Source organism: Talpa occidentalis, unplaced genomic scaffold (genome assembly GCF_014898055.3).
Source record: "Talpa occidentalis isolate TD23 unplaced genomic scaffold, MPIMG_talOcc4v2.1 talOcc4.14, whole genome shotgun sequence".
NCBI lineage: Eukaryota > Metazoa > Chordata > Mammalia > Eulipotyphla > Talpidae > Talpa > Talpa occidentalis.
This window is the reverse complement of record NW_023601433.1, coordinates 78,675,670-78,702,535: the sequence shown is the minus strand read 5'-3', so window position 1 is coordinate 78,702,535 and position 26,866 is coordinate 78,675,670. Positions and strand designations below refer to the sequence as shown.

General features: G+C 53.4%; 1 protein-coding gene across 1 annotated transcript; it reads left to right on the top strand.

Moving 5' to 3' along the window:
* Positions 1-369: 369 nt before the first annotated feature.
* Positions 370-25,907, top strand: CABP1 (calcium binding protein 1). Its single transcript, XM_037511036.2, is given in 7 exon segments — positions 370-859; positions 862-1,013; positions 19,819-19,849; positions 20,083-20,226; positions 21,172-21,281; positions 21,506-21,653; positions 25,457-25,907. Coding segments are annotated over 7 exon segments (1,101 nt in total). The 3' UTR covers positions 25,483-25,907.
* Positions 25,908-26,866: the final 959 nt, after the last annotated feature.

Here is a 26,866-nt window from a genome sequence, read left to right as displayed (position 1 = left end):
CTCAGCGCCAAAGTTGTACCCCCTGGGGAGCGCATCCCGCCTGCATTTCTGGAGGCTCCGCGGTTCGGGGCCACTGTCGCTCCCGCCCAGGCGCGAGAAGGGGGCGCCGCGGGCGCGACCACGGCCCGGGCGTCTCCGGCGCCCTCCCGGGCCCCTCCTGTGCGGCGGGGCCGCGCCGCAGCGCCGCCGGGGCGCCCGGAAGCGGGGCTCCTCGCGCGCGGGGCGGGGCGGGGCGAGGGGCGGGGCGCGCGGTACCTGGCCCGCCGGGGAGCCGGGGTGGGCTCTCCGGGGACAGCCGGCGGCCCCCCCAGATCCGCACCGCCGGCCGCGGGGAGCTCGGGGCTCCGGGCGGAGAGGCTGCGCTGTCACATGGGCGGCGGCGACGGGGCCGCATTTAAGCGGCCGGGGGACGGTGCCCGCCTCCAGCGCGTCCTCGGGGTTGGCTCCCGCCGGGCGCCCCGCTCCCTGCCCGCCGGGGGCCCGGCGCCGCGCCGCACCGCGCCACCCCCGCCGGGCCATGCGAGCGCGGGCCCCGCCGCGATGAGCTCGCACATCGCCAAGAGCGAGTCCAAGACGTCGCTGCTGAAGGCGGCGGCGAGCGGGGGCAGCCGGGTGCCCCGCCACGGCGCGGCCCGGGACCCGGGGCTGCCCGGCCGCCGGCTGGCCGGCCCCTGCCCGGGCACGCCGACGCCGGCCGGGGACCCCAGTTCGCGGAGGCCCCTGTGCCGGCCGGCGCCGCGGGAGGAGGGCGCGCGGGGGAGCCGGCGCGGGCTCCCCCAGGCGCACTGCAGGCCCCGGGAGGCGCTGCCGGCCGCGGCGTCCCGACCTTCGCCAACGCCGCCGCGGCCGCCAGCCCGCGGGGGGACGGGGAGGAACGGGGGCTGTCCCCGGCGCTCGGGCTCCGGGGCGCGCTGCGAGCCCCGGGGCGCGGGGACTCCCCTCCGGCCGCCGCGTCCGAGACAGACCCGTTCCTCCGCCAGCTGCGCCCCATGCTCAGCTCCGCCTTCGGCCAGGTAAGGGCCGCGCCTCCCGGGAAAAGCGCGCGGGACCCTGCCGCGGCTGCGCGCCCGCACCCGCCTCCCGCGGCCGCGACCCCCCAGCCCGAGCCGGCCCGCGCCGCGCCCGCCGCCTGATTCAGCACCCCGGGCGCTGTCCGCGCCGGGCCCCGCGGGGAGGCGCGCCGCCCGCGTCCCTCCACCCGCCGGGGCGCGCCGTCCCGAAGCCCGCGACCTCCACGGGCTGCCAGGCGACCGGCAGGGGTCAGGGAGGGGCGCTCCGCGCAGTGCCGCGACCCCCACCCCCCTGGCTTGTGGCCAGAACCGCCAGTGAAGGGCCTGAAAGAGCAGGGAGTTTGGAGTCTGGGGGTTGCTTGGCGTTCTGGGAGCTCACAGATTTGTTTGGGGATGAGGGACCCTAGCCACGACCTTCAGCGGCCCCAAAGACGTGGGAAAGTTAGAGACTCAACAGTATGAGAAAAGAGAAGTGTCTGGACAGGCAAGAAGTGCTGTACAGAGCTGTGGCTGCTCAGGCTAGAACTTTAGTGTGTTTGAAGAAGGCTGTGGCTCCAGGGGTGTCACAGGACGGCAGTTGTCAGGTAAGACACCCAGAGACCCCAGCCTGAGTTGGTGTGTGTTCTAAGGTCAGTTGGTGACTCAGGGTCACCACGGGCTCCTTATGTTTCCTCTAGGCCTTTCTCTCAAGGGCCCCAGGATGCTGGGCATCTGCCCTTAAAAAAATGCCCTGTAGTCATAGTCCAGACCTACGTTTTGGGAGCATTCTTCTGGAAAGAATGGCTCAGCAGACAGGAACCTGTGAACTCCAAAACGAAGTCCGGTTTCCTCTAGTCTGAGTCCATAATTAAGTCAAACTCATTGGCACAGCAGTGAGCCGGTTCTGCGGCAGCCAAGGCGCGTGTAATGCAGAGGTCTGCTCAGCGTGTTCGTGTGGTGTGTCGGGGAGAGGGAGGCCTGAGTGCTTCTGGGCTGGGATGTAGCATAAAGAAGCTGTTTCAAGCTCCTGGCTGGTCTTGCATCCACATTCCAAGGAGGCCCGGTGTGTTTTGCTTCAGATCTGCACAGTCCTTTTCAAAATACTACTCTGCAGTGGCTGATGCCAGTGGAGGTCTGACATGAAGGCAGCTGCACATGAATTCAGGTTGCACTGGGCTGCTGTGGTGGGGTGATAGGGCAGCAGTGTGTAACTTTGTTCCTCCGGGGAGCCCTCGTTAGTCGAGTTAGTTGGAAGCAGTTCTCCCGAGTAGAGGGTTTAGATCCAGAGCTGCGAGAGTCAGTGCAGTGACATGTTAAGGAGAGCCTCACCGCAGTGGCTTATGAATTGCTGAGGAGGTGTCGGGTGTTAGGGTGGGAGTGGCCTGTGGAATGGGTCTGGGTTGCAAACTGAATGCCTTTGAATTGGTGACACCCACGCCTCCATTTATGAAATGTTTTGCTAGGTGCCAGAGAGACAACAGTGAACCAGGTAACGGAGGTTCTGGCTGCTTGGGAGCTTACAATCTAGCAGTTTGGAAGGGCAGAGACTTGGCCCGGAATCACTCACTTTCTGGTTATTTAGTCTGCTGGCGGTCTGACTTTGCTCGTAGAAAAAAAGCCGTTTTTCCAGTCTTGCACAATTTGCCTGCCTGGACCCTTTCTTAGCTCAGAGCGTTTTAGCCACTTGCTTTTCTTACTCTCAACTTTCTCAGTCATTAAATGAAGAATATTCTCCAGCCCAGTGTTCTGAAATGTCACCAGGGTCACCTGAGTCAGAAAGAACTGGAGGTCCCCATCAAATATTTACTACCTCCCTCTGGAAGCTCTTTTCTCTGGAGCTGCAGACTTTTTCTTTCAAGCTGAGCAGAGTCAGTTTGGGCTTCCTGCTGACAGGCCTTAAGCCTCTGCCCAAATACCACCAGCAGCAGAAACACAACCCAGCCTGAGACTTCTGGGCCTAAGTCTTCAGTTTCCTGTGACAGAGAGGATTTAGTCCTTCCTTCCCTTTCTCTTTGAATGGAGAATTCTGTCCTTAGAAAGAGGGTTGAGACCCAGAGAAGGGAGAGGAAGTTGTGAATACAGAAACTTTCAGATAGATTCTGCTTAGGGCAAAATATAGCCCTGGGAAGATACATTTTTCATTTCTCTCCAGTTTATTTATTTACCTTAAGTGAATGGTTTCATTTCACTAAGCCTCTATTTCTTTGCGTGCAAAATAGGGAGATTAAATGGAATATGGCGATAGAGCAGACTTGGCCCAGTGAGTGGCCCCGAGCTGAGGACTCTATCAATGTTAATTGCTATTATTGTTGTTATGGTCTCTCAACTACTGATGGGTGTGTCAGACCTTCTTTCCGCTTGCCATAGAGTCAGGGAGAGCCCGGGTTCAAAGTGCTGCTGAAGGTACCAAGCTAGACTCCTATGTGGGTGGGGGAAGGTGTTAGGACTCTTCCAGTGGCCTCAGGGAGTATCCTTGTTGTCTCTAGGGAGAGGACGTGGTTTTGATGCTAAGGCCTGGAATGGCGGCTTGGAGACGGAGCTGTAGGTTCCCCTCCCAGCTCTGTCAATTCCAATTTCCATGACCTTGGGCCTGTTATTTTCCCTCTCTGGTCTGAGTCGCTTCATCCAGAAAGTTAATTGACAGAAACTATTTCACAGAGCTATTACAGGGTTACGGGAGATTAGGAATGTCAAACAGCCTGGCTCAGAGTGGATGCTAGGTAGGGACTGCCTCTGTCGTGGTCATCATCATCATCATCATCATCGTCATCATCATCATTATTATTATTGTTAATAGAGTGATTATCTGAATGAGGGTATGAAAGCTACCTCTGAGCCAGGTGAGAAAGGCAATTAAAGGAAGGAGCTGAATGACAAAGTACCTTCCCCAGTTTCCTCTTTGAGGCCAGATAAGGACATGCCACCCAGCTGCCTAGAGAGAAGTGATGTCGGATATTAACTCAGAATAGGCATGCCTTGGTCCATCTCTTGGCATTGGATCTTGGGAAACTATTTTAAGAACAGTTTTTCTGCTCCTTACCCTAAGCTTGGGAAGAAACACCTTGTAGAGAAGGCAAATGCGAATAAAATGCACTATCTCATCTTTCCCCTTTTCAAGTTTGAAAGATGTCTCTTTTCATCTGAGTAGGATGGCCCACTTCACTTCCCAGCTGCTTTACACTTAGCAGGATCGCAGGACTGAGACCCTTTCTCAGTCAATGAGTGAATGAGTGGTATCTCCAGCTCCTGGACTTCAGAGGTTTCTTAGTTCCTATAATTTAGACCAGGGAGCGAGGGAGACCAGGGGAGAGAGGGAGACTGTGGTGGTTTGGGTGCTAACAAACTCAATCACAATCAAGGCCTGTATTCCTAGGATGAGAGCTGAGTATGTTGCCCACACTCACCCAGTCAAATCTCTCCCTTCTGCTCTCACCCTTTGCATTTCCTCTGGGGCTGTGAAGAGGAAAGAAAAGGTCAGTTTGTGGTTAACATCAACCATAGGGCATAGGAGTGACTTGTCTTCAGTTGTCAGTTTGATGAGAACCCTCCTAGGATACCTGTGTTGGCTTCTACGTTTTGGCGATGCAACAAGGGTACTTAAGACCTCTGTCTGGAGCCCCCTGAACATTTGATGAGGTGTCTTTTTCGTTGTATTATCTTCATAGCAACCTGTGAAGTTTGGACTTATCCCGCATTTTAGAGATGGGGAACCAGACTCGAGGGAGGGAAGGGGTTTGCCCAAAGGTGACACAATAAGTAAAGGGCAAGACCGTTCTGGGGTCTGGGTGCCTCCAAACTGCCTGCCTGAACCACACCATGATGCTTGCTGGGAAGTTCTCTGAGTGTTTCCTATTTGTCAGAAGCTTCTACAAAGCACCTCTCATATTACGACCCAGCTTTCCCCAAGTGTCTCAGCAGTGGGCTGTCATCCAAGTTCAAATACTGGCGATAGAACTGATCAGGGCTGAAGGCCAACCTCCCTTCTAATCAGGAATAATCAGTAACGGGTTTATCCTTCTTATCCCTTTGATCCTATTATTCCATTCCAGAACTCAAAGTGGAACTTCCTGAGGCCAGGAGCTGCTGAGGCCAGGAGCTGCTGCCGCCATGAATAGGGATGGGGCAGTAGGCTTTGCTCCTTAGAGAAGCCTCCACCAGTGCATCTTTGAAAAAATTTCTGCTGAAGGTCAAGCCATCTGCCCCTCAAGATCACCAGTTCCTCCCTTCACTTAGGACCACCACCACTCCACCCACCTGTCCAGCCCAAAACAGCTTGAGCAAATTCTGAGTAGGAATCCCTAAATTCCCAGATGTCCTTAAGGTGCAAGCTAGCGCCAGCACCCTCCTCATTAGAGAAAGATGGGATTTCTTCAAAGTTCGTGCCTTTTCCACGCAGGCCTGATTTTGTTGTCTCCTGGCTCCTGTTTCCAAGGACAGAAGCCTATTCCAAGGTCGACAAGTGGGTGTTGTGCTCAGGGCTGGCCTGCAGGGGGCAGGAGCCATCAGGTTAGATTGAGTGAGTGCCCTGCTGAGTGGAGGCCACTGCAGCCCTCTCAGACCATGCCACACAAGGAAAGGGGCATTTCTAGATGTGTCTATCTCATGTATGATCTCATAGACTCCTCGCAGGAGCCCCATGGGGTTAGTGTTGTTAGAGGACTGTAGGGATAGTGTAATGTTAGGAATGAGCACTGAGCAGGTTTTCTATGATCCAGCAGACCGGGTAAAGGAGGAGTCAAGTCCTCAGTGGTTTTTGCAGGTCTTTTATTGGGATTTACCCTGTACACAGCAGGCAGAGGTGCTGGGGGGCAGGGAGGCTGGCAGGCCTCCCAGCCCCCAGCAAGTCTCCACTCTATCTGGGCTCTCCGGCCTTCTCTGCTTCTCTCTCGGCTTCTGCTGCTCTTCCGTTCGTTCTCGGCTTCTCTTTCGGTTTCTACTGGCGTCCCCGTGATGCCGCCCTTAAAAGCCCAGTCTCAGCCCAGGTGATTCCGATCTACCCAGGCCCACACCCTGCTCCAAGTGCCCGCCATCAGGCATGCATTCAGGACCGCGAGGATCCATCATCTTTCCTGATGGCGGGAGGGCAGAAAAGCCTGATACCTTTTACCTTACCCTACAGATAGGAACAGGGCACTGAGCAGGTTTTCTGATCCAGCAGACCAGGTAAAGGAGGAGTCAGAGTCCTCAGTGGCTTTTGCCACTGGGGTTCACCAGGCATATGGCAGGCAGGGGTGCTGGGGGGCCGGGAGGCTGGCAGTCCTCCTAGCCCCCAGCAAATCCTCACTCTATCTGGGCTCTCCGGCCTTCTCTCTGCTTCTCCTCTTCTTTTGGCTTCCGTTCATTCTTAGCTTCTGCTGGTGTCCCCGTGACACCGCCCTTAAAAGCCTAGTCTCAGCCCAGGTGAGTCCCATCTAGCTAGGCCCACACCCTGCTCCAGGTGCCCGCCATCAGGCATGCGTTCAGGACCGCAGGGATCCATCATCTATCCTGATGGCGGGAGGGCAGAAAAGCCTGATATCTTTAACTTACCCTACAAGCACCCATTTTAGAAAGAAACCGAGGCTCAGAGAGGTGAATATGCTCTCCCCCCCCTTTTTTAAGATTTATTTATTTATTTATACAAGCACTGGGTACAGTCAGAAGCGCGGGAGGGTGAGAGAATTCACCAGAGCCAGAGCGGGGAGCAGAGCAGGCAGAAGGACTGAAGGACACTGCTGAGGGGAGCAGCGGGTGTCAGGAGAGGTCTGCGCGCCATGCGGGACCTGGGGAGCAGCCGGGGATCGAACCAGCGCTGCAGAGGCTGCGGGCAGCTTCACAACCCAGCGCTCAACCGCTGCGCCACCGGGGAGGCCCTGAATATGCTCTTTAAGATCATATAGCTGCTATGTATCGAAGGAAAATTTGAATCCAAGTTGGTCTGACTCTGCATTGCAAGCTCTTAACCTTTATATCAGTGGTTCTCAGCACTGGCTGCAGGTTACAGTTACCTGGTGTATTAAGCACCAATGTCTGGAGCTCATGAACACTTAGAAATCAGAAGCTCCCTCTAGGGAAGCTCCCAGTCATCCTGATCTGCAGCCCATGCTGAGAACCTCTGTTTTACACCACACTGCCCTTTCATGGGGCCACTGTCTAGTTAATATAAATTGAGTTTGTACCTGGAGTCAAACCTCTCTCCCCTCTTGGGTCCCTGGTGAGCTCTAGCTTTTCTGCTAGGAGTCTGCAGATTTTGTCTACTGGCCTTCTCTATCTCCACCCTTCCCAAGACTATGTCTATCTCACATTCTCAGAGTTTTTGTGCTTCCCTTTTGTAGCATTTACCTGAAATGTATTGAAAAAGTATATCCATGGCTCTTCAATTTCTTGCCCTCCTGCTAGGCTGTAGCTCCCTGAAAGCACGGGTCGTGTTTATTTTGTTCCCCAACATTCCCAGAGCCATACACAGTGCCTGGCACATAAACATTGGACAAATGATACGTCTTGCTTTCGTTTTATTTTATTTTTTACTTTTTTTTTTTTTAAAGATTATGCATACAAGAGCTGGGGTACAGGCCAGAGGTGTGGGGGTGAGAGGATTCACCAGAGACAGAGTGGGGAACAGAACAGGCAGATTGACCGAAGTACACTGCCGAGAGGAGCAGTAGGTGAGTCGGGAGAGGTCTGCTGCGTCATGTGGGTTGCTCTCCGGCTGGCCAGGGATCAAACTCATGCTTCAGAGGCTGCAAACAGCTTCATAGGTTGCGTCTTAACCCCTTGTGCCACCGGGGAGGCCCTTATTTTATATTTTAAAGGTTTATTTTATTTATGCATACAAGAGCTGGGGTGTAGGCCAGAGGTGAGGGGCGGGGTGAGAGGATTCACCAGAGACAGACTGGAGAGCAGAACAGGTGGACTGACTGAAATACACTGCTGAGGGGAGCAGTGGGTGAGTCAGGAGAGGTCTGCTGCACCATGTGGGCCACCTCCCTGGCTGGGGATGGAACTCATGCTGCAGTGGATGCGGATAGCTTCATGGTACTGAGATTTAACCCCTTGTGCCACCAGGGAGGCCCCGTTGCTTCTGTTTTAGTAATTACTTAACAAGGATCTTTTATGTGCTAGGCACTTCCCTACAAATGCTTTAGAAGGGCCTCCCCGGTGGCGCAGCGGTTGAGCGCTGGGTTGCGAAGCTGCCCGCAGCCACTGCAGCGCCGGTTCTATCCCCGGCTGCTCCCCGGCCACTGGAGGAGGGTCCTGCATGGTGTCAGACCTCTCCTGCCGCCCGCTGCTCCCCTCAGCAGTGTCCTTCGGTCCTTCTGCCTGTTCTGCTTCCCGCTTGGCTCTGGCGAATTTTCTCACCCTCCCACGCTTCTGACTGTACCCAGTGCTTGTATAAATAAATAAATAAAATCTTTAAAAAAAAAAAAGGCTTTAGAAGCCAGATAGGAGAAGTCCTGTTTTCCAGTCTAGGAAACTGAAGAAGAAGTCAGAAGCGGCCAGAGCCAGCCCTTGGAAATGCTTTGTTCATGCTGTTTCCAAGGAGCATGTCTTTGAAGAGGCTTTTATCAATATATGGGCTGCTCACTCTTCTCATTGCAGCTCCCATGAGCCTTCACCCCATTTCCTGCCCTTTAGGAGTCAATGCCTCTAGGCTCCTCCCTCTGTCCTCAGGGGATGCCCCTCCTCTGTACCCACCTTGAGAGGTTTGGCCCAAACAAGGCTGCTAAGTAACTTGTCTGTCCAACCATTTCGTGCTCAGCAGCCGCAGCAGTATCATCAAGAGCTCTGGAGGGGCCTCCTTCAACAGGAGCAAATGTCTGGAACCTTCTGGGCAGTGTCCCCGCCATCTTATTAACAGGAGTTCTGAGCCAGAGCTATACAAAAAAATTGCCTGGGAGAGGACCCCCTCTGGATCGACAGCTCTGCATCAGGGACCCGGTGGAGTTCGACTTCCCAACCTATCTCTGGTGCCCCCTGTTGGGGAAAGCTGGTGCAGGGAAACAAGGACACTTCTCTCTGGGTCTTCTGCCTTGGACCGTAGGTCTCAAAAGTGACGTTTGAGGTTTGAGATGAATTCACATCAAAACTGGAACCTGGAGGCCGAGGATGAGCCCAAAATCGCCTAAAAAGCTCCAGTCGTGGGACCTTGAAGATCACTTTGTCAGCGGCCTCTGCTCCGCACCCCAAGGAAACGGGTGAAAAATTCTCACTTAGGATCAGCCAGAGGATTAGAAGACGGTTCACCGCCCTCGCCCCGGCCTTCAGTGCCAGCACTGCCACCATTATGCCCCCCTCAGGGCCACCTTTGGGTCTCAGAGGCTGCACCTAGCAAAGGGAGCAGGGGCTGCTTGCTGCTGTCAGTTCAGCTGTGCTTCCCACCTGTGGGCCTCGATCCATTTCAGTGAGGAAGCAAGTGTGAAAAATGGGGTGTGATGGAGATGTCACAAGATCTCCCAGATCCTCGACTGGAGCTGCCTGCTCTCCATCCAGCTGCAATCGCCAGGGGGCAATTAGGATGCTTGTCTCTGGGTACCTGTGTGCCTCTGTGTGTGTGTGTGTGTGTGTGTGTGTGTGTGCGTGTGAGTGTGTACACGTGAGTGCACACAAGGGACCCTGCTTTGGGGGCCCAAACTAGCCTGCTTCCCCTTCTGCGTCTGCTGGCTGGCCTAATTCCCAGCTGCAGCTGCCACTCTGCCCCCCCTACCCCCCCAGGCAATCTCCCAGGAGATTTGGCAGCGGGAGAGGAGGGGCCTGATGGAAGGGGAATGAACCCGAGAGAGAGGGCTCAGCTCTAATCTGATGTAGATGATCAGACAGCCTCTCCAGCTCCTTGCCCTCTGCCGTCAGCTTCCTGGGTGATTTTCGCTGTGCCCAGCACTCTCCCATCCTGCCTTCATCTCCTTAAGAAAGTGGCCAGAAAGTTAAACCCACACACACAAACACACACACACAATCAACCAAAAAAAAAAAAATCAGAGAACAGGAGCAGGCAGACAGTAAGAGAGCAGGCGCATAAGAGAGGCCTCAGATCAGTCCTGGAGGAAGAGCGGCGCAGGCAGAGGGAGGCTAGGGTTGGCGTCAACCTAAGATCTCCTAGCCCCTGAGGAGCCTCCTTCATGGACCCCGGAATCCTGAGAAGGGCTGCCTCAGCTTAGGATGGGCAACTGTGTCAAGTCTCCACTGAGAAATCTGTCAAGGAAGGTATGTTTCTGGAGTCTTCAAGCCTGGGGTGAGGGATTGGGGCATCCTGCCAGCTTTCCCAGAGGTCGGGCAGGGAGGGCTGGGCATCTGAAGCTTGCTCCCCTTCCCATGGGTTCTGTCGCGAGCCGTTTCCCTGTTCTTACCTCTCCCCCCGAGCACAGTTTTCTGTGTCTCAGGCTTGGAGCTGAAGTTGGACTTAGAACTGCACTGGGGTCTGTGTTTGAGAAGTTGCAAATCACGTAGCTCCTGGGCCATCAAAGGAAAAGGGTAGATCCTTAGGGTGTAAGTGGATAGACCTCTTGGAACTGGATTAGAGGAGGGTTGAGCTAGGTTTTGGCCTGGCTGCTAAGACTCCTGGCCAGTAGTGGGGCAGGGGTTCACTCACCCTCTTTAATTGTCTCTGACCCTTTCTGCCGGCCCCTAAGTCTTCAGAATTGTGGGTTTTAAAGTAGATCCTGCACATTGGAAGGGCCCGGTCAGGGCATCCCCTTCTACCTGTGATTATTTTTGAGTCAGGTCAGAGAATGTCAATGAAGACCAGGTTGGTTGATGAGCCAGGGTTGTTTCCTTGAGGAATAGGATGTTGAACAGAGTGTAAGTCGCATTCTGTAGTGGATTTATTTTTTATAACATAGGATATTCTTGTACAGGAATTCCTTTTGGAAAGCAAACAATGACTTCCAAAGCATCTTTCATGTGAATCTGGACTCACCTCTGTAGGGTTTGCATCAAGTGGGCTCTGCCTGTAGCCCTCTGTGGTTCGACACCGAGAAACTCATAAATATCATTTAAAGGAAGGAAGGAAGGGTGACAGGGATGTTTTCCTTTCAGATATTTTCATTTTCCAAACAAGGGACTTGATTCCCTGCCACTCAGGTGAAGTGACTCACCAGGTCTTGGGCTACCTGATGACACATCTATGCTCTGCCCCGCTCTACTTCCTCGGCCAATTTAACAACCTCCCAGTTTAGGACATTTTGGGCTTTTCTGTTTGTCAGGCAGCCAAAGCTAAGCAGCTCACATCAAATTCCTTTTAATCTCCACTGTTCCTTGGTTCTTCTGGGGTTGGCTGTTCAGTGTGCCCCCCACCATCATCTGTCATCTTCTTAGGGGAGTCTTTTTTTTTAAAGATTTATTTATGCACACAAGAGCTGGGGTACAGGCCAGAGATGCGGGGGGTGAGAGGATCCACCAGAGACAGAGTAGGGAGCAGAACGGACAGACTGACCTAAGTACACTGCTGAGGGGAGCAGTGGGCGAGTCAGGAGAGGTTTGCTGCACCATGTGGGTTTCTCCCTGGCTGGCCGGGGATCGAACTCATGCTGCAGATTGCCTCATAGTGTGGTGCTTAACCCCTTGCGCCACCAGGGAGGCCCTTAGGGGAGTCTTTTGCATCAGAGTTGGCCCCCACACTGTTGCAGAGTAGAAATGGATCTGAATTAATCTAAAGAAACAGAAGACAGGGCCTCCCCGGTGGCGCAGCGGTTGAGCGCTGGGTTGCGAAGCTGCCCGCGGCCTCTGCGGTGCCGGTTCGATCCCCGGCTGCTCCCGGCCACCGGAGGAGGGTCCCACATGGCGTGCAGACTTCTCCTGCCGCCCGCTGCTCCCCTCAGCAGTGTACTTCGGTCCTTCTGCCTGCTCTGCTCCCCGCTCTGGCTCTGGTGAATTCTGTCACCCTCCCGCGCTTCTGACTGTACCCAGTGCATGTATAGCAAAACAAATAAATAAAGCATGCCTCTATAGAAACAGAAGACAAAAGCCCTTCCCCTGGGTTGTATCCAGAGCTTGAAGAGGGGAATTTAAGAGTAAGAATGGTCCTTTTGTCCCACCCAACCCATCTTCCTTTCCTGGCTGAGTGAGAGTCAGACTTCTTGAGCTGTGTGACCTTGGGCAAGTTACTTGACCTCTCTGGGCCTCAATTTCCTTGTCCATCAAGTGAATACTGATATTTATGGCCTATGGGGAAAACAAGAATAAAATAGTGTTATGCACCTGCCTGGAATATATAACTCAATAAATGTTAGCTTGCATTATTGTCATCACAATGTTATCATAATCATCATTTTTCCACTCTGGGTTTTCTGAGAAGGGGGGTAAAGGAAAAAAGGAAAATAGGAGAGGTTTTGGGTCTGTAGAGGAAGGTAAGAAGATCATAAGTTTTATTCCATCCAATGTCATACTTTTTATTTTTTTTTATGCATATAAGAACTGGGGTGTAGGCCAGAGGTGCAGGGGGTGAGAATATTCACCAGAGACAGAGTAGGTCGTAGAACAGGCAGATCTGCTGAAAAACACTGCTGAGGGGAGCAGCAGGTGAGATATCAGAGGTCTGCTGTGCCATGTGGGTCAGCTCCCTGGCCGGGGATCGAATTTATGCCACAGTGGCTTGTGATAGCTTGATAGTGCTAAGACTTTTACCCCTGCACCACTAGTGAGGGCCAATGTCATACTTTTTATAGTGATAACAATGGTAGTTTTTTTTCCCAGAAAATCTACAACATAACCAATATCTGTTTATCTCACTTGCCCTTTTTCCACCAAGTAGTTCTCTGCATTATTTTCTAGAGAAAGGAGCTGGGCTCAGAGATAAGAACTTTCCTAAGGTCCCAACTAGAAGCAGAACTGGAATTGGAACCCTGTGTGTGTGAATCTAGAGCTGGTGTTTTATTTTTATTTTTGCCTCTGTAATAAGCCGCCTCTCTCATTTTCCTGCTGTCCGAAATGTTGGTCATAGATTCCTGCATCTGACCTCACCACTCAGCTAGTCTGACTTCCCATTCATTGCAGTTGGTCATCCCCACCTCACGAGTTCAGCTTCTCCTTAAATACCTTCAGTGAGAAGGAGCTTTGACCTTCGTGCTTTTTTGGCCAGCTTGTGTTGCTAGAAAGCTGTTAGGTCATGAGGCATGCTGGCCCCTCCTGTTGCTGTGCCACACTCAGGAGACGTCCCTTGGTGCCAGGAGACATTGTCAACCTGTGGGCTGGTGCCCACTTGGCTTCTGAGTGGTAGCCAGGGAACTGGGAATGCTGAGAGGTGGCTCTGAACACGGCAGGACCAGGCTGTCAGGTGCTATCATGGGCTGGAGAACAGCAGCCTCCCAGGGCAACTTGGTGCCAGGCAGTGTTATCATCAAGATGCAGTGGAAATTCCCCTGCCACCACTGGTATGTTCTTTGTGGGAGAAAACTCTTCTCCATCCTTCTCACTTCTTTCCTGATTGGCAAATATTCTCCCACTTACCCTGGAGCCAGTAGGAAATGCCTCTGGCACCGGCATCTTTTTTTTTTTTTTAAATTTTTTTTTTTTAATAGAGGCATGTTTTTTTTATTTATTTGTTTGTTTTGTTTATACATGCACTGGGTACAGTCAGAAGCGCGGGAGGGTGAGAGAATTCACCAGAGCCAGAGTGGGGAGCAGAGCAGGCAGAAAGACCGAAGCACACTGCTGAGGGGAGCAGCGGGCGGCAGGAGAGGTCTGCGTGCCATGTGGGACCCTCCTCCAGTGGCCGGGGAGCAGCCGGGGATCGAACCGGCGCCGCAGAGGTCGCCGGCAGCTTCGCAACCCAGCGCTCAACCGCTGCGCCACTGGGGAGGTCCTGGCACCGGCATCTTTTAAGCTGCATCACCATTACCATCACTGACATCATGGTTGTCATCATCATTGTCATTGCCATGGCAACTCCATGTATTGGGCTCATACCACCCTCAAGGCCCCTATGCAATTGTTCATGTATTTCTCACAAGAGTCTTGTGAGTTGCCATCATTATTCCCAAACAGAGAAGGAAACTAGAGTACAGAGAGGTACAGTGACCTGCCCAAGGTCACACAGCAAGCAAGTGGCAGAGCCAGAATCTGTCTGCAAAACTGTTTGACTTTAAAGGCAGCATACTGAGCTATCTCCCTGGGTCTGTGCTGCCTGCTGCCTCTTCTGCCTGGGTTGTGCTCACTCTGCACCAAGCATGTGAGAATCAGCTAGAAATGAAAAGGCTGAGCCTTTGCAAACATCTCCTGACACTACTTCCTAAGGTCAAGCCACTGCCTAGCCACCTCCCCCCCCCCCCCCCCCCCCCCCCGCTTCCCCTGAGACCCCTCTCAGTCAGAATGGTCTCTCTGATTCTGCCCTCTAACCCAGGTCCCAGAAGCCTGTGTGAGTGTGACAGAGACTATGAACCTCTTTGGGGCCTCAAACCAGAATGAGCACTTGGTCCTCTTGCCTCCTTCAAGTTTCCAAATGACCTAAGACTGACCCTATTGCACTTAACCAAACTTGGGCTTTGGACGGAGGCCTTTCACCTTGGGTCTGAGAGGTTGCTTCCGCTTTGAGGAACCAGAATACTGCTCCTCTGTAGGCCTGGAAGAGGCTCAGGGAGTTGGCAGGGCATCTATATCTGTACCCCACAGTGTGGGGCTTTGGGGATAAGATGCGTGAGAAGACAGGAGAGGAGGGGTCGGTTGTTCTGCCTTTCAGCCTGGGAAAACAGGCTGCCCCCTAGGGCTTTGGGTCTTCCTCTGGGCGAGGCCTTCTTGGAGCTGGAGGAAGCTGAAGATAGTGGAATTCCGCAGGGTGGAAGGGTAGAGTATGCAGTTCTGGAGTTCGCAGGCAGACTCCTCAAATGTTCAGCTGCTCTGTCTCCCAGGGAAGGTTCAGCTCCAAATCCCCACTGTGAGAGCAGGCCTCCCAGCTCAGGGCTGAAGACAGAGTGCTTTGACCTGGATTCTGGGGGGCCCTGGGCATCTGGGGAGGCCAGGGTGGAATAGAATGTTGTGTCTGGATGCTGCTCTTGTCCTAAGGGGACGATCTGTGGGCCGTGCTGACTTTTTATAGCTGCATGGGAATCGTCAGGGAGGAGGATGGGTTGGCCAGGGCCTGGGAGCACAGCTTTATTCGGCAAGTAGAGAGGGCCCCTGTCTCAGCCTCTGGAGGCCCTGCTGGCTAGGCAGGGAGCCAGAGAGGGCGGGAGAGAGAAGGAGGATTGCTGGTAGCAGAGAACAGCTAGTCTTGAAATCGCAAACTGGGGGGATTCTGACCCATCAGTGTGCTTTGTTTCTCCCACCTTTAAATCCAAAGGTCCAGCAACATTGGCTGGAGTTAAGTAATGCTTCCCCTTCAGAAGGGACATGTTACATCCATTTTACCCTGGTGTCCACCTCTTAGTCCTGCCTGCTTCATTTAGGTCAGCCAAGGTCTTTGTGCTTGCAACCTCCAGGGTAGCAGACTAGCTGAGCCTGCTCCGGGTTGCCAGCTCCCACTGTCCTCACTGGGGATCCAGAGCAGGTAGGGTTAGAAGTCAGTACAGGAGGGCCTCCCCGGTGGCGCAGCGGTTGAGCGCTGGGTTACGAAGCTGCCCTCAGCCTCTGCTGCGCCGGTTCGATCCCCGGCCGCTCCCCGGCCACCGGAGGAGGAGCCCACATGGCGTGCAGACCTCTCCTGCCGCCCACTGCTCCCCTCAGCAGTGTACTTCGGTCCTTCTGCCTGCTCTGCTCCCTGCTCTGGCTCTGGTGAATTCTCTCACCCTCCCGCGCTTCTGACTGTACCCAGTGCATGCATAAACAAAAACAAAGAAACAAATAAATAAATAAACATGCCTCTATTTAAAAAAAAAAAAAAAAAAAAGAAGTCAGTACAGGAGCTTGTGTGGGGGGCTGGGAGTTTGCATCAACCTGGGGATTGCACTGGGATGTTGGGAACATCTTGGGAAAGGATATATTCTGTTAATTTCTTTTTAAGTATTCTCTTGTTGTTTTATTGTGTAGAAGAACTGGGGTGTAGTCAAGAGTTGCGGGGGCGAGGGTGAGAAGATTCACCAGACAGAGTGGGGAACAAACAGATTTACTGCAAAACACTGCTAAGGGAAGCAGCGGGCAAGACAGGAGAGGTCTGCTGTGCCATATGTGGGTTAGTTGGGATTGAACTCAGGCTGTAGCACTGATAGCACTGAGACTTAACCCCTAGGCCACCAGGGAGGTCCCCCATTAGTCTCTGTCCAAACAGAAGCTTCCCTCTGCCTGTTTCTCCTGCTTCTCTTTCTGAGTTTTTGCATGTACACACAGGGGTATGACCCTACGCACATGTATGTGGGGGGGGGGGTGTATGTGCACATGTGCCTCACAGGGGTATTACCCCAGCTCTACCTGGAGTATCCATTTCAGTCAAGAACTGGAGACCCCATCTGTTGGACCAAACTGTTGCTGGCCCTGTGCATCCTGAGGGCTCCCTGAACCCCGCTGTTTGACTCTCAAGGATCTTCTCTCGAGGAGAGTTCCTTCTGGGACCGGGAGCCAGGCTGGGACCAGGAGCGTGCAGCTGGACAGGGAGGTGACGCCCTGCCTCTCTTTTGCATTTGCTGGTGCCGGCTGAAGATGTGCCCGGAGGAGAAGGCCAGCTACACAGTGGTGCAGATGAGCGAGGAGGGGCTGGCGGCCGCCGGTGATCTCCCTGGACCACTCCTGATGCTGGCCCAGAACTGCGCCGTCATGCACAACCTGCTGGGCCCTGCCTGCATTTTCCTGCGCAAGGGCTTTGCTGAGAACAGGCAGCCTGTACGTAAGTTGCCCCTGTGGCTTCGCAGGGCATGAGGCGGTGCCGGGAAGAAGAGGACTCTAAACAACAGCTCTGACTCCCTATACGTATACCTCAAACCCTCAACTTGTGAATCTAATTCCCCACAGTTTCCCCCTCCTGGCTGCAAAGTACTGGTGAGTCCACTCCATCAGCAAGAAATAATAATAGCAGATGACCTCATTCTGCCTTATTTTTATTTTTGAGTTATTACTATGCGCCAGGCACTGTGTTAAGTGCTTTGGTGGATCATCTCATTTAAACCTCAGAGAGACTCCAAGAGGTAGGTACTATTATCATCCCCATTTTACAGATGGGGAAATTGAGCTGGAGAGGCAACATGCTCAAGATGACAGCTAGTGGGTGACAGAGGATTTGATCTCAGGAAACTCGAGGGCCCCCTGCATTCTTTTTTTTTTTTTTAATTTTATTTACTTATTTACTTATACAAGAACTGGGGTACAGGCCAGACGCACGGGAGGGTGAGAGGATTCACCAGAGACAGAGTGGAGAACAGAACAGGCAGACTGATGAGATACACTGCTGAGGGGAGCAGCAGGTGAGACAGGAGAGGTCTGCCGTGCCATGTGGGAGCCTCGCTGGCCGGCCGGGATCGAACCGGCGCTGCAGAGGCTGCAGACGGCTTCACAGCGTGGCGCTCAACCGGCTGCACCACCAGGGGAGGCCCCCACCTTGCATTCTTTAACAATAGCACTTAATATGCAGCATTGTCTGGTAGAGCTCTCGACCATGTTGGAAACATTCTATGTGCCGTCCAATACAGAAGTCACTAGCAACATGTGGCTCTGCAGCACTTGAAATGTGTCTAGGGTCATTGATGAGGTGGATTGTTAATTTTATTTAGTTTGAATTTTATTTTATTTTATTTTTTTAGATTTATTTATGTATGCATATAAGCAGGTGAGACAGGAGAGGTCTGCTTCACCATGTGGGTTTCTCTCTGGCTGGCTGGGTATTGAACTCATGCTGCAGAAGCTGCAGGTTGCTTCATAGTGTGGTGCTTAGCCCATTGTGCTACCAGGAGGCCCTTTGAATTTTAAAAACCATCTGTGGCTACTGTGTTGGGGAGTTCCCTGTAGGTATCTGAGCAGACACAGTGAGGAGGGTAATAATGACAGCGTTACAGAGGCAAGTGCCAGTAGGTTCCATTTATCCAATGGCACACGCTGAACACTTTATAAATGTTGTCTCAGGTTGCTCTCAAAGGCCCTCTTATGTGGGTCCTGCCATGAACCCATTTACAGTTGAGGAGATGCAGCTCCTGGAGCGGAAGTGCTCACCCCTGGTCCCAGAGCCAGGAAGTAGCAGAGCTGGGCTTGGTGCTCTAGTCTCTGATTCTAAAGGCCAAACTCTTCTCCCTGGACACCCTGCCATAAGAGGAGAGTGTGTGTGTGCTCCATTCCTGGCTGACACCCCAAGAGTTGGTTCTCACTACTATATAATGGGGGTCCCTCCTCTACTGGAAGCCACCAGGGCTCAGCCAGACCAACTCGGGCCATGCTGTGCAAGGGGTCCTGGCTTTCCTGCAACCTGGTTCCAGTATATAAGAAAGAGGGAAGGGGGTTGCAGTGGGACTCAGAAGCATCTCATTCCTGTCCAGACCTGTGAAGCTGGGTCCTGGCAAAGTGGGAAGCTGCTTGCTTGAGACCTGACGCTGGGCAAGGACTTGCCATAGCTATATCACTTGTCCTGGTGAGTGTACTCTGCACACTCCTTGCACTGACTGGGGACTGGGTATTGCAAAAAACATCCCTTTTGGTCACCCAAGTTCCCAGTCTGGCCAGGAACAGGCGTGACAATGCTTTCTCTGATCATCGTGACAGGCTTTTAAAGTAGAAGTGAGTACTGTCATCAGAGTCCCTACCTTCAGTGACTCCGCTAGAAATGCTGCCGGCACGCCTGCTGGCTGGTGACCTGCCCACTCCAAGCTCATGCACACGCTCAGCCCTGCCCTGCCACGTGTAGCCACTTCCGAGTGCCAGGTGTCCTGTGCGCCTGGTTGTCGGACAGGATGTTGCTCAATAATCCCTTTCAGGCTGATGCTCAGATTCCCCCGTGCCCTCTGCCCTGGGGCCAGGGTAGCGTGGATGGGCAGCAGCTGCCGTGCCCACCGGCCCATGGTGAGAGCAGCCCTATATGCACAGCGGGGTGCTCACGTTCACTGCTGCCAGCCCGCATGTCTGTGTACGTGGTAGGTGGTGCCCACACCTGGGGTGTGCTTTCTCAGGTTGGCACCCCCTGCCTTTGTTCTCCCTGCCCAAAGGCAGAAAGCTGCAACATTTGGGGGAGGATGAGCTCTGTGGGCCAGCTCTGGTGCCTACTAAGCAGGATCAGCTGGGCACCCAGATCTGTTCCATGCCTGTCTGTCCCGACATCCTGGGGAGTCTTACCACCCGGCGTCTGCCCCATGCTCTCTGGGCCTGCTCTTTGGAGACCTCTGCCATCTGTTCTCATACCTAGACCCGGGCTTCCTTGGCTCTCCAAGGGGACCTGGGAGCTGCTTGAGGCTGGAGACTTATCCTTTGGACCCTGGCAGCCACCAGAGACATGGGTGGCCCCTAAGGTCCTGTGCTTTGCCCTATAGGCAGGCCAGTTACAGGGTGACAGGGCACAGCCCTAATTCTGCCTGGATACTCTCGACTCCTCATCCTCTTTCTCCTCTTGGGCTGCCTGCCTTGGCCTGGTGCTCTCTCCCCCCAGCTCCTCCTTGTCCCCTACTTGTCCTGGTTTCATTGAGGGGTTCTCTTCTCTCCTATGTGATCTGCTGACCCTGCTTTATTTACAGGTTTTTTCCCCTGGCCAGCTCTGCCCCCTGGCAGTCTTTTGTCTGGAATAAGGGGCTGGGGATGCAGAGTTTCTGTGCCCAACCTGCATGGGGCTCTTGGGTTCCTAGGCATCTCCCATGTCGGTGGGAGACGTGAGGTCACGTCTTTGTTTCTCAAGGACATAGTCCAGCATGCCCCTGCTGCAGCCCTGTCCCTTCCTGACTGGTGCCTGCTGCCAGTGGGTAGGCATTTGTGACCCCCGGGCCCTCCGCATCTGCTAATAGAACTTGTTTTCTTGTTTTAGGACAGATCACTGCGGCCAGAGGAGATTGAAGGTAAGATCTGGTCCCGTAAGGGAAAAGGGTCTCTCAACGGTCCCAGAAGGGACACTGCTGTCTGGTTGGAAGGAGGGCAGAGCTACTCGGCCTCCTGGGGATGGGGCCCGGGGCAGGACACTGTGCCAGAGGAGTGCACAGTTCTGGGCAGCGCTGGGGCCTTGGGCTGCCTTTGCTCCCAGAGACTTGCGTGCTCCACCCCCGTCATGCCCACCTTTGTTCTCTGCCCTCAGAGCTCAGGGAGGCCTTCAGAGAATTTGACAAGGACAAGGACGGCTACATCAACTGTCGGGACCTGGGCAACTGCATGCGCACCATGGGCTACATGCCCACCGAGATGGAGCTCATCGAGCTGTCCCAGCAGATCAACATGAACTGTGAGTCCCTCTGGCTGGCACCGCCTTCCCCCCACCCCGGCCTTGAGATCTTCTGCAGCCAGCCAGACAGGGCTAGGTTCGCCCACTGGGCCCAGCTCTCCCCAGCTCTGTGACCAGTGGCGACCCACTTGCCTCCTCTCCTCACCTGTAAAAGGGGCTCGTAATAGGGGAGCAAAGAAGAGGAAGTAAATGAGGGGATAATGCAAAAGCCCAACATCTGGCCCACAGTAAGAGGCGAACAGAGGGAGCTGTGATTCCTGTGTCTTTCTCTGACTTAGTCTGGGCCCCGACAAGAAAGTCGGCGAGAAGGGATGTAGGGCCAGTAGTTCTCTCGGTAGGTGGAGGAAAGCTTTGGTAGGGAGTGAGGAAGTGAGACAGCAGAGAGGTGCCAACAAGGCTGCCCTCACCTGCCAGCCCCTCCTGGGATAATGGGATCTAATTCTTCTGGGGAGCTCCGGAGTTGGGGAAGGTGCCCACCCCCAAGTGACCCTCCAGCTCTTGCCTCTCTGCTGGGGGCTTATCCTCTAGACTGTCACTCCCTGGCTGAAAGCTGTCGTGAGCAGGTCAGTTCTCCAGCTCACCTCCCTCTGAGAACCATCGCTTCCCTGTGCACCAGAGTAAGGCGGGAGCAGGTGGGCCAGCACCCGGAACTTCTGCTCTCTCTGCCTTTCTGCCTGTGTGTCTCTGAAATTCCTTGTCTCTGTGACTGTCTCTTCCTTTCTCTGATCCATAGCTACCTCTGTCCTCTCCCGGGGTTGGTTCCCTTACGTGGACTCTGGCTGCGCGCCTGAGCCATTCTGTGACAACCACCTTTCCACGGTCCAACCTTTGGTTAAATCCTGCACCTGGCACTGAGTGGGTCAAGGAGGGGTTGGCGGCTCCCATTACCCAGTTGGAGATGGGTAATGGTTAGATGGATGACTGAGCCCGCTCCTCTGTCCCCAGTGGGTGGCCATGTGGATTTTGATGACTTTGTGGAGTTAATGGGTCCCAAACTCCTGGCTGAGACGGCAGATATGATTGGAGTAAAGGAACTGCGAGATGCATTCCGAGAGGTGAGTGAGGGACAGTGGGCAGGCAGGGGCCCTGTCTAGATACCAATCCCAGGGTGCTTACTTGAAAAGAAACCTGAGCTCTGGATCCCAGACCAGGGGAAGGAGCTTAGAAAGAAGAACCTCTGGGGAAGGGGGCAATGACTCTGGAGAAGGGCCTCGACCTTGGGGCCTATACCTGACAGTCTCCATGTTGTAGCTGCCTCTCCCTCCTTCCTGCTCCCTAGTTTGATACCAATGGTGATGGGGAGATAAGCACCAGTGAGTTGCGAGAGGCCATGAGGAAACTCCTGGGTCATCAGGTGGGACACCGAGACATAGAGGAAATTATCCGAGATGTGGACCTCAATGGGGATGGAAGAGTGGATTTTGAAGGTAGGTGGGGCCGCCCATGGAGCTCTGCAGCTGTGTATCCATCCTGCAACTATCAATCCATCCCAACTTTCCTCTCCCCTGCCTTCCATGCTCCTGTCCCTCCATCCACATGCTCCTCTAATCCTCCCTCATCCCTGCACTCATCTGACGCGGGCAGGCAGCCCATGACGTTCTCAGCTGTGAACGCAGACTCAGAGTCTAAATGAATTTGCAGCAGGGGGAGGCTGGGGAGAGCCATTGAGAGCAGCTCTGCCTTTCACTCTCCCAGCCCAAGCTTTTATTCAAGATATGAACAAAGAACAAGAAAATAGCATGCAATTGTGTTATGCTTATACAGATGAATAAGTTACTGCTGGAATAAGTTTTTCTGGCTAGTAGGGAGCATGCGCACAAGCCAGAGAACAGGAGTCAATTCTGGGAAGTTCTGTTTGTAGAACTTCTAACGTCTTGGAACTCTGGGTGCAGTAAACAGGGGCACTCAGAGAACCCCAGCTCCCTCCAGGGCAGCAGGCTGCCAACACTCATCCATCCATCCAGCCGTGCGTGCATCTGTCCATCTGTCTTTCCCTCTGTTCATCTATCCATCTCTTCATCTGCCCATTTCCTAAATAACCATTCATACAACTCTTTATCCATGCACTTATCTATACATCCGTGTGCATCTCCCCAGCTATCCATGCGTCTGTTCTAAATATTTACATGCCTCTACCTACCCGTACTTCTACACATGCTTCCGCTGACCTCTCCATCTCTGTGCAATCATGTTTCCTTCTATGTCCATCTGCCCATCCATCCATTCATCCATGTGCCCATTTGCCTCCATCCATCCCTGCCCATCTGTCTGCCTACCTCCTCATGCATCCACCCGTGAGAGGAAGCTTCTGAACACCACGTTCCTCAACTTGACACTGAGGCATCCTAAGATTCCACCACAGCTCGCCCTCCCAGTCACCACTCCTGACCGCCCTTCACTCACGCTCTGCCTTAAAGCCACACCAAAAGGCTTATGTTCCATGAGCCTGCTAGGCCCTCCTCTGAATGTGCTGGTTTTTTTCTCAGATATCTTTTATTCTCTTCTGGGTTAAATTCTTTTTTTTTTTTCTTCTTCTGGGTTAAATTCTATCCTTCAAGACCCAGCAGTGGGGCCACATCCTCCAAAACTTCTTGTCTGAATCTCCACCCTGAACTTCCTCTTTTGCGGAGTGCTTTCATAACACCCCTCCATCATTCTTCACTGTCCCTTAACTACTAACTATAGTTGTCTCTCCTCCCAACTGATGTTTTTGAGAAGAACCACAGTCTCTTTTTGTCTACATTTCCCACATAACTGGGTACCTGGCATATAGCTAATATTCAGTAAAATTTTATTTTTTATTTATTTTTTAAAAAGATTTATTTTTTTATTTATGCAACAGCCGGGGTAAAGGCCAGATGCGTGGGAGGGTGAGAAGATTCACCAGAGACCGAGTGGGGAACAGAACAGGCAGACTGATGAAATACACTGCTGAGGGGAGCAGAGGGCGAGACAGGAGAGGTCCGCTCACCATGTGGGTTGCTCCGAGGCCAGCAGGGATCGAACCGGCACTGCAGAGGCTGTGGACAGCTTCACAGTACTGCTCTCAACCACCTGCACCACCAGGGAGGCCCTCAGTAAAATTTTAAAGTAGTCATTAATAGTCATAATGGTTACCATTTATTATTCTATACTTACAATGTGCCAGTCACTGTGCTAAGTAACATCACCTATATTTCTCACTTGATTCACACATGACATTACAAATGAGGAAACCAAGGCTCAGAGAAGTAATATAACTTGGTGGAGATTGCCTAAGTCTTTTTTTTTTTTAAAGATTTATTTATACATACAAGAACTGGGCTACAGGCCAGAGGTGCAGGGGATGAGAGGATTCACCAGAGACAGAGTGGGGAACAGAACAGGCAGACTGACGAAATACGCTGCTGAGGGGAGCAGCGGGTGAGTCAGGAGAGGTCTGTTGTGCCATGTGGGTTGCTCCCTGGCCAGGCATTGAACTCATGCTGCAGTGGCTGTGGATAGCTTCATAGTGCTGAGACTTAGCCCCTTGCACCACCAGGGAGGCCCCAGATTGCCTAATTCTTAAGAGCAGAGCTGGGTCATAAAACCAGGCTTGAGCCCCAACCATCACATCCATAACACTGTAGAAAGACTGTTCACAACTCTGTGGAAAACGGAAAATACAGAAAACACTGACTCTGCTCCTAGGAACGTGCATTCTGAGCAGAAAGACAAAATATATATGGGGCAGACTATGAGTGTATCTGGACACAAAGATGGGGAGGCTCTTCCTGGGGAGTCTTTGGCCTTTGAGGGGGAGAAGAGTGTGGTGAGATGGAGGGACGGCTTTGCCGGTGCACCGAGCTGGAAACCTCAGGGACCCTGGGTCCAAGTAGTGTCTCCTGCAGGCGATAGCCATCCCCTGAAAGCTGGGCATGCTCGATTCATTCTATCAGCCTGTGTTGTAGACCCACTGTGTGCTGAGACCTGACCCCTCCCTGGAGGAGCCCAGCAAGGAGAACTCAGGAGCCACCTGTGTTGTCTGTACTGTGTTGGGGAACAGTGGGGTGTGGATGTAGAGGGGACGCCTGTGTCCAGCGGGGGGGGGGGGGGTGGAGGGCGGGGGAGGAAGGCTCAGGAGGAGCTTATCTATAAGTAGAGGTCTGAGATAAGACTAGGAGCCACCAGGCGGAAATGAAGGAAGGAGTATTTGCCCAAACAAGCGGAAAACTTACCTCCGCAGAGAAGCCTGCACAAGTATATTTACGGCAGTCGGGTTCCTAATTGCCAAAACTTGGAAACCACAGAAATGCCCTTCTGTAGGTGAAGAGGTAAACAGTGGTCACCCAGACGGTGGGATAATATTCAGCAGTAAAAAGAAATGAGCTGTCAAGCCACGAAAAGACATGGAGAAAGCTGAAATGCGTATCCCTGGGCAAAGAAGCCAGTCTGACAAGGCTATGTTCTGGATAATAACACTATGGCGATAGTAATAAAATCAGTGGTTACCAGGAGCTGGGGGAGGGAGGGCTGAGTAGGCAGGGCACAGAGGGTTGTTAGGGCAGTGAAGGCACGCATTGCGTCAGCATGACGTGTGTACACGTCACTGTCCATTTGTTCAGACCCACAGAATGGACACCACCTCAGGGGCCCTGACGTAGCTGTTTCTGGGTGATGATGCGTCAGTGGAGGGTCACTGATTATAAAAATGTCCTGCTCGGAGGGGGATGTTGTTGGAGGGGGAGGCTGTTTGTGTTGGGGGGTATATGAGGATTCTGCTTTCTGCTCACTTTTGCTGTAAAAAGTGCTCTAAAAAATGGTCTAGTTGAGAAAAATAAGACAGAGAAGACAGGTTTCAGAAAACCTGAGAGGTGTGAGAGGAGGAGGGGGGAGGAAAGGAGAGTCAGAGAGAGGGAGGCACCTGACCAGGAAAGGGGCTGTGTGTAGCTGGAGCAGAGATGGCAGGTGAGAGGTGAAAGATGAGGCTGGAGCTGTCAGCTGGGGCTGGCCTGGCGGGAGGCCAAGTTTGGATATTGGGCATTTTCTAGAGGGGAGCTGTGGGAGCTTTGAGAGGGTCAGATACACCGTTGAGGAAGCTGGTGCTAACTGCTACACAGAGGATGGACTGCAGGGCCTGATCAGAGGTGGGGACAGCCTTCTAGTCTCGGGCCATGGCTGTGGAGAGGGGACGCATAACTCAGGGTGATTTGGAGCAGTGTCCTGAGCTGGATCCTGACTGCTGCTTTTCCCTCACCTCTGCCCCTCCCAGAGTTTGTCCGAATGATGTCCCGCTGAGGCCGAGAGGGCCCCTCCAGGACTGCCAAGCTCCCATAGGCGGGGAGAAGAGGAGCCGGGGCTCACCTCACCCCTGCCGGAGACGCCGAGAGCCCAGGATGTACTGGCGGATGGGGCCTGCCTGCACCCCGGGGAGGTGCCCACCCCGGACCCCCACCCCTCCGCACTGTGAAAGACTCACAACTCCTGCAACTGGAAAGGGGGGCGCCCGCCGATGAGGAGGCCGCCGTGCCAAGCCGGCAAAGATCATGCCAGGCACCAAGTGCCATGGACCCAGCCACCGCTGGCTGGGTGGGCCAGGGAGCCCGCCAGCAGACCCCACACAGCATGTGTGCCCTGGGGCAAAGCCTCGCCCTCCTTAGCTCTCTGCCCGCCCCAGCTCGCCTCAGCCCTGTTGTCTTGGAACCAATAAAAATATTTCCAAGGGAAAGGCGGCAGTGGGGGTCTTTGTTTCTCGGGCCTGGGTAGATGACACATTTCCTGAGTACCAGCCACACACCCAGAACTGGCTGGACACCCCTGCATTCAACATGCTTTTATTGAATGCCCATTACAGACTCAGCTGCTTCTACTCTCATCGAAGAAGCCAGAACTCGGTAGCTCTAACTGAAAGGAGACGCAATTTAACTGGCCATATGGCTGTCCCAAACAAAATCGATAAGAAAGTGGACGTTGGCTAAGTCCTGAGCAGGCTCTGCCCTGCTTCCTGTCTTCTGGTGCTTTCTTACTAGTTGGGGAGGCAGATGTGAAATCACATCCATACATGATTGTAAATTGGGATACTGCTGCTAAGGAAACACACAGGGACTTTCCGTAGGGTGACAGGAGCCCTGGGCTTCTCTGGGGCGGTCAGAACAGGTGCACTTGAAGAAATGCTGACAAGATTTTTGCCCTGGAGGGAATCCCAGCTTGTGTGAGTGGACAGATGTGGAAACAGCTGTTATCCTCTCTGTTAAGGGAGAAGCAGGATGATAGAATAGTTAGAGTCTGGGTTTACTTGCTGTGTGACTTTGGGCTGGTCATGTCCCCTCTCTAAACCTCGGTTTCTTCCTGTGTCATGTGGAATGGTAAAGCGCTCTGGCTGGGTGCCTTGCACACCTCCAGGGGCCGCTATTCCCCAAACTCAGTGGAGAGTGCCTTGGAATTGTGCAATGTGATGAGATTAAACAGGATCCTCTGTAATTGTGATTGATTTTCTTAAAAAATTTTTGAAAGATTTATTTATTCATGCATACAAGATCTGGGGTGTAGGCCAGAGGTGCGAGGGATGAGAGGATTCAGCAGAGACAGAGTGAGGAGCAGAACAGGCAGAAGGACTGAAATACACTGCTGAGGGGAGCAGCAGGTGAGACAGGAGACGTCTGCTCTGCCATGTGGGTAGCTC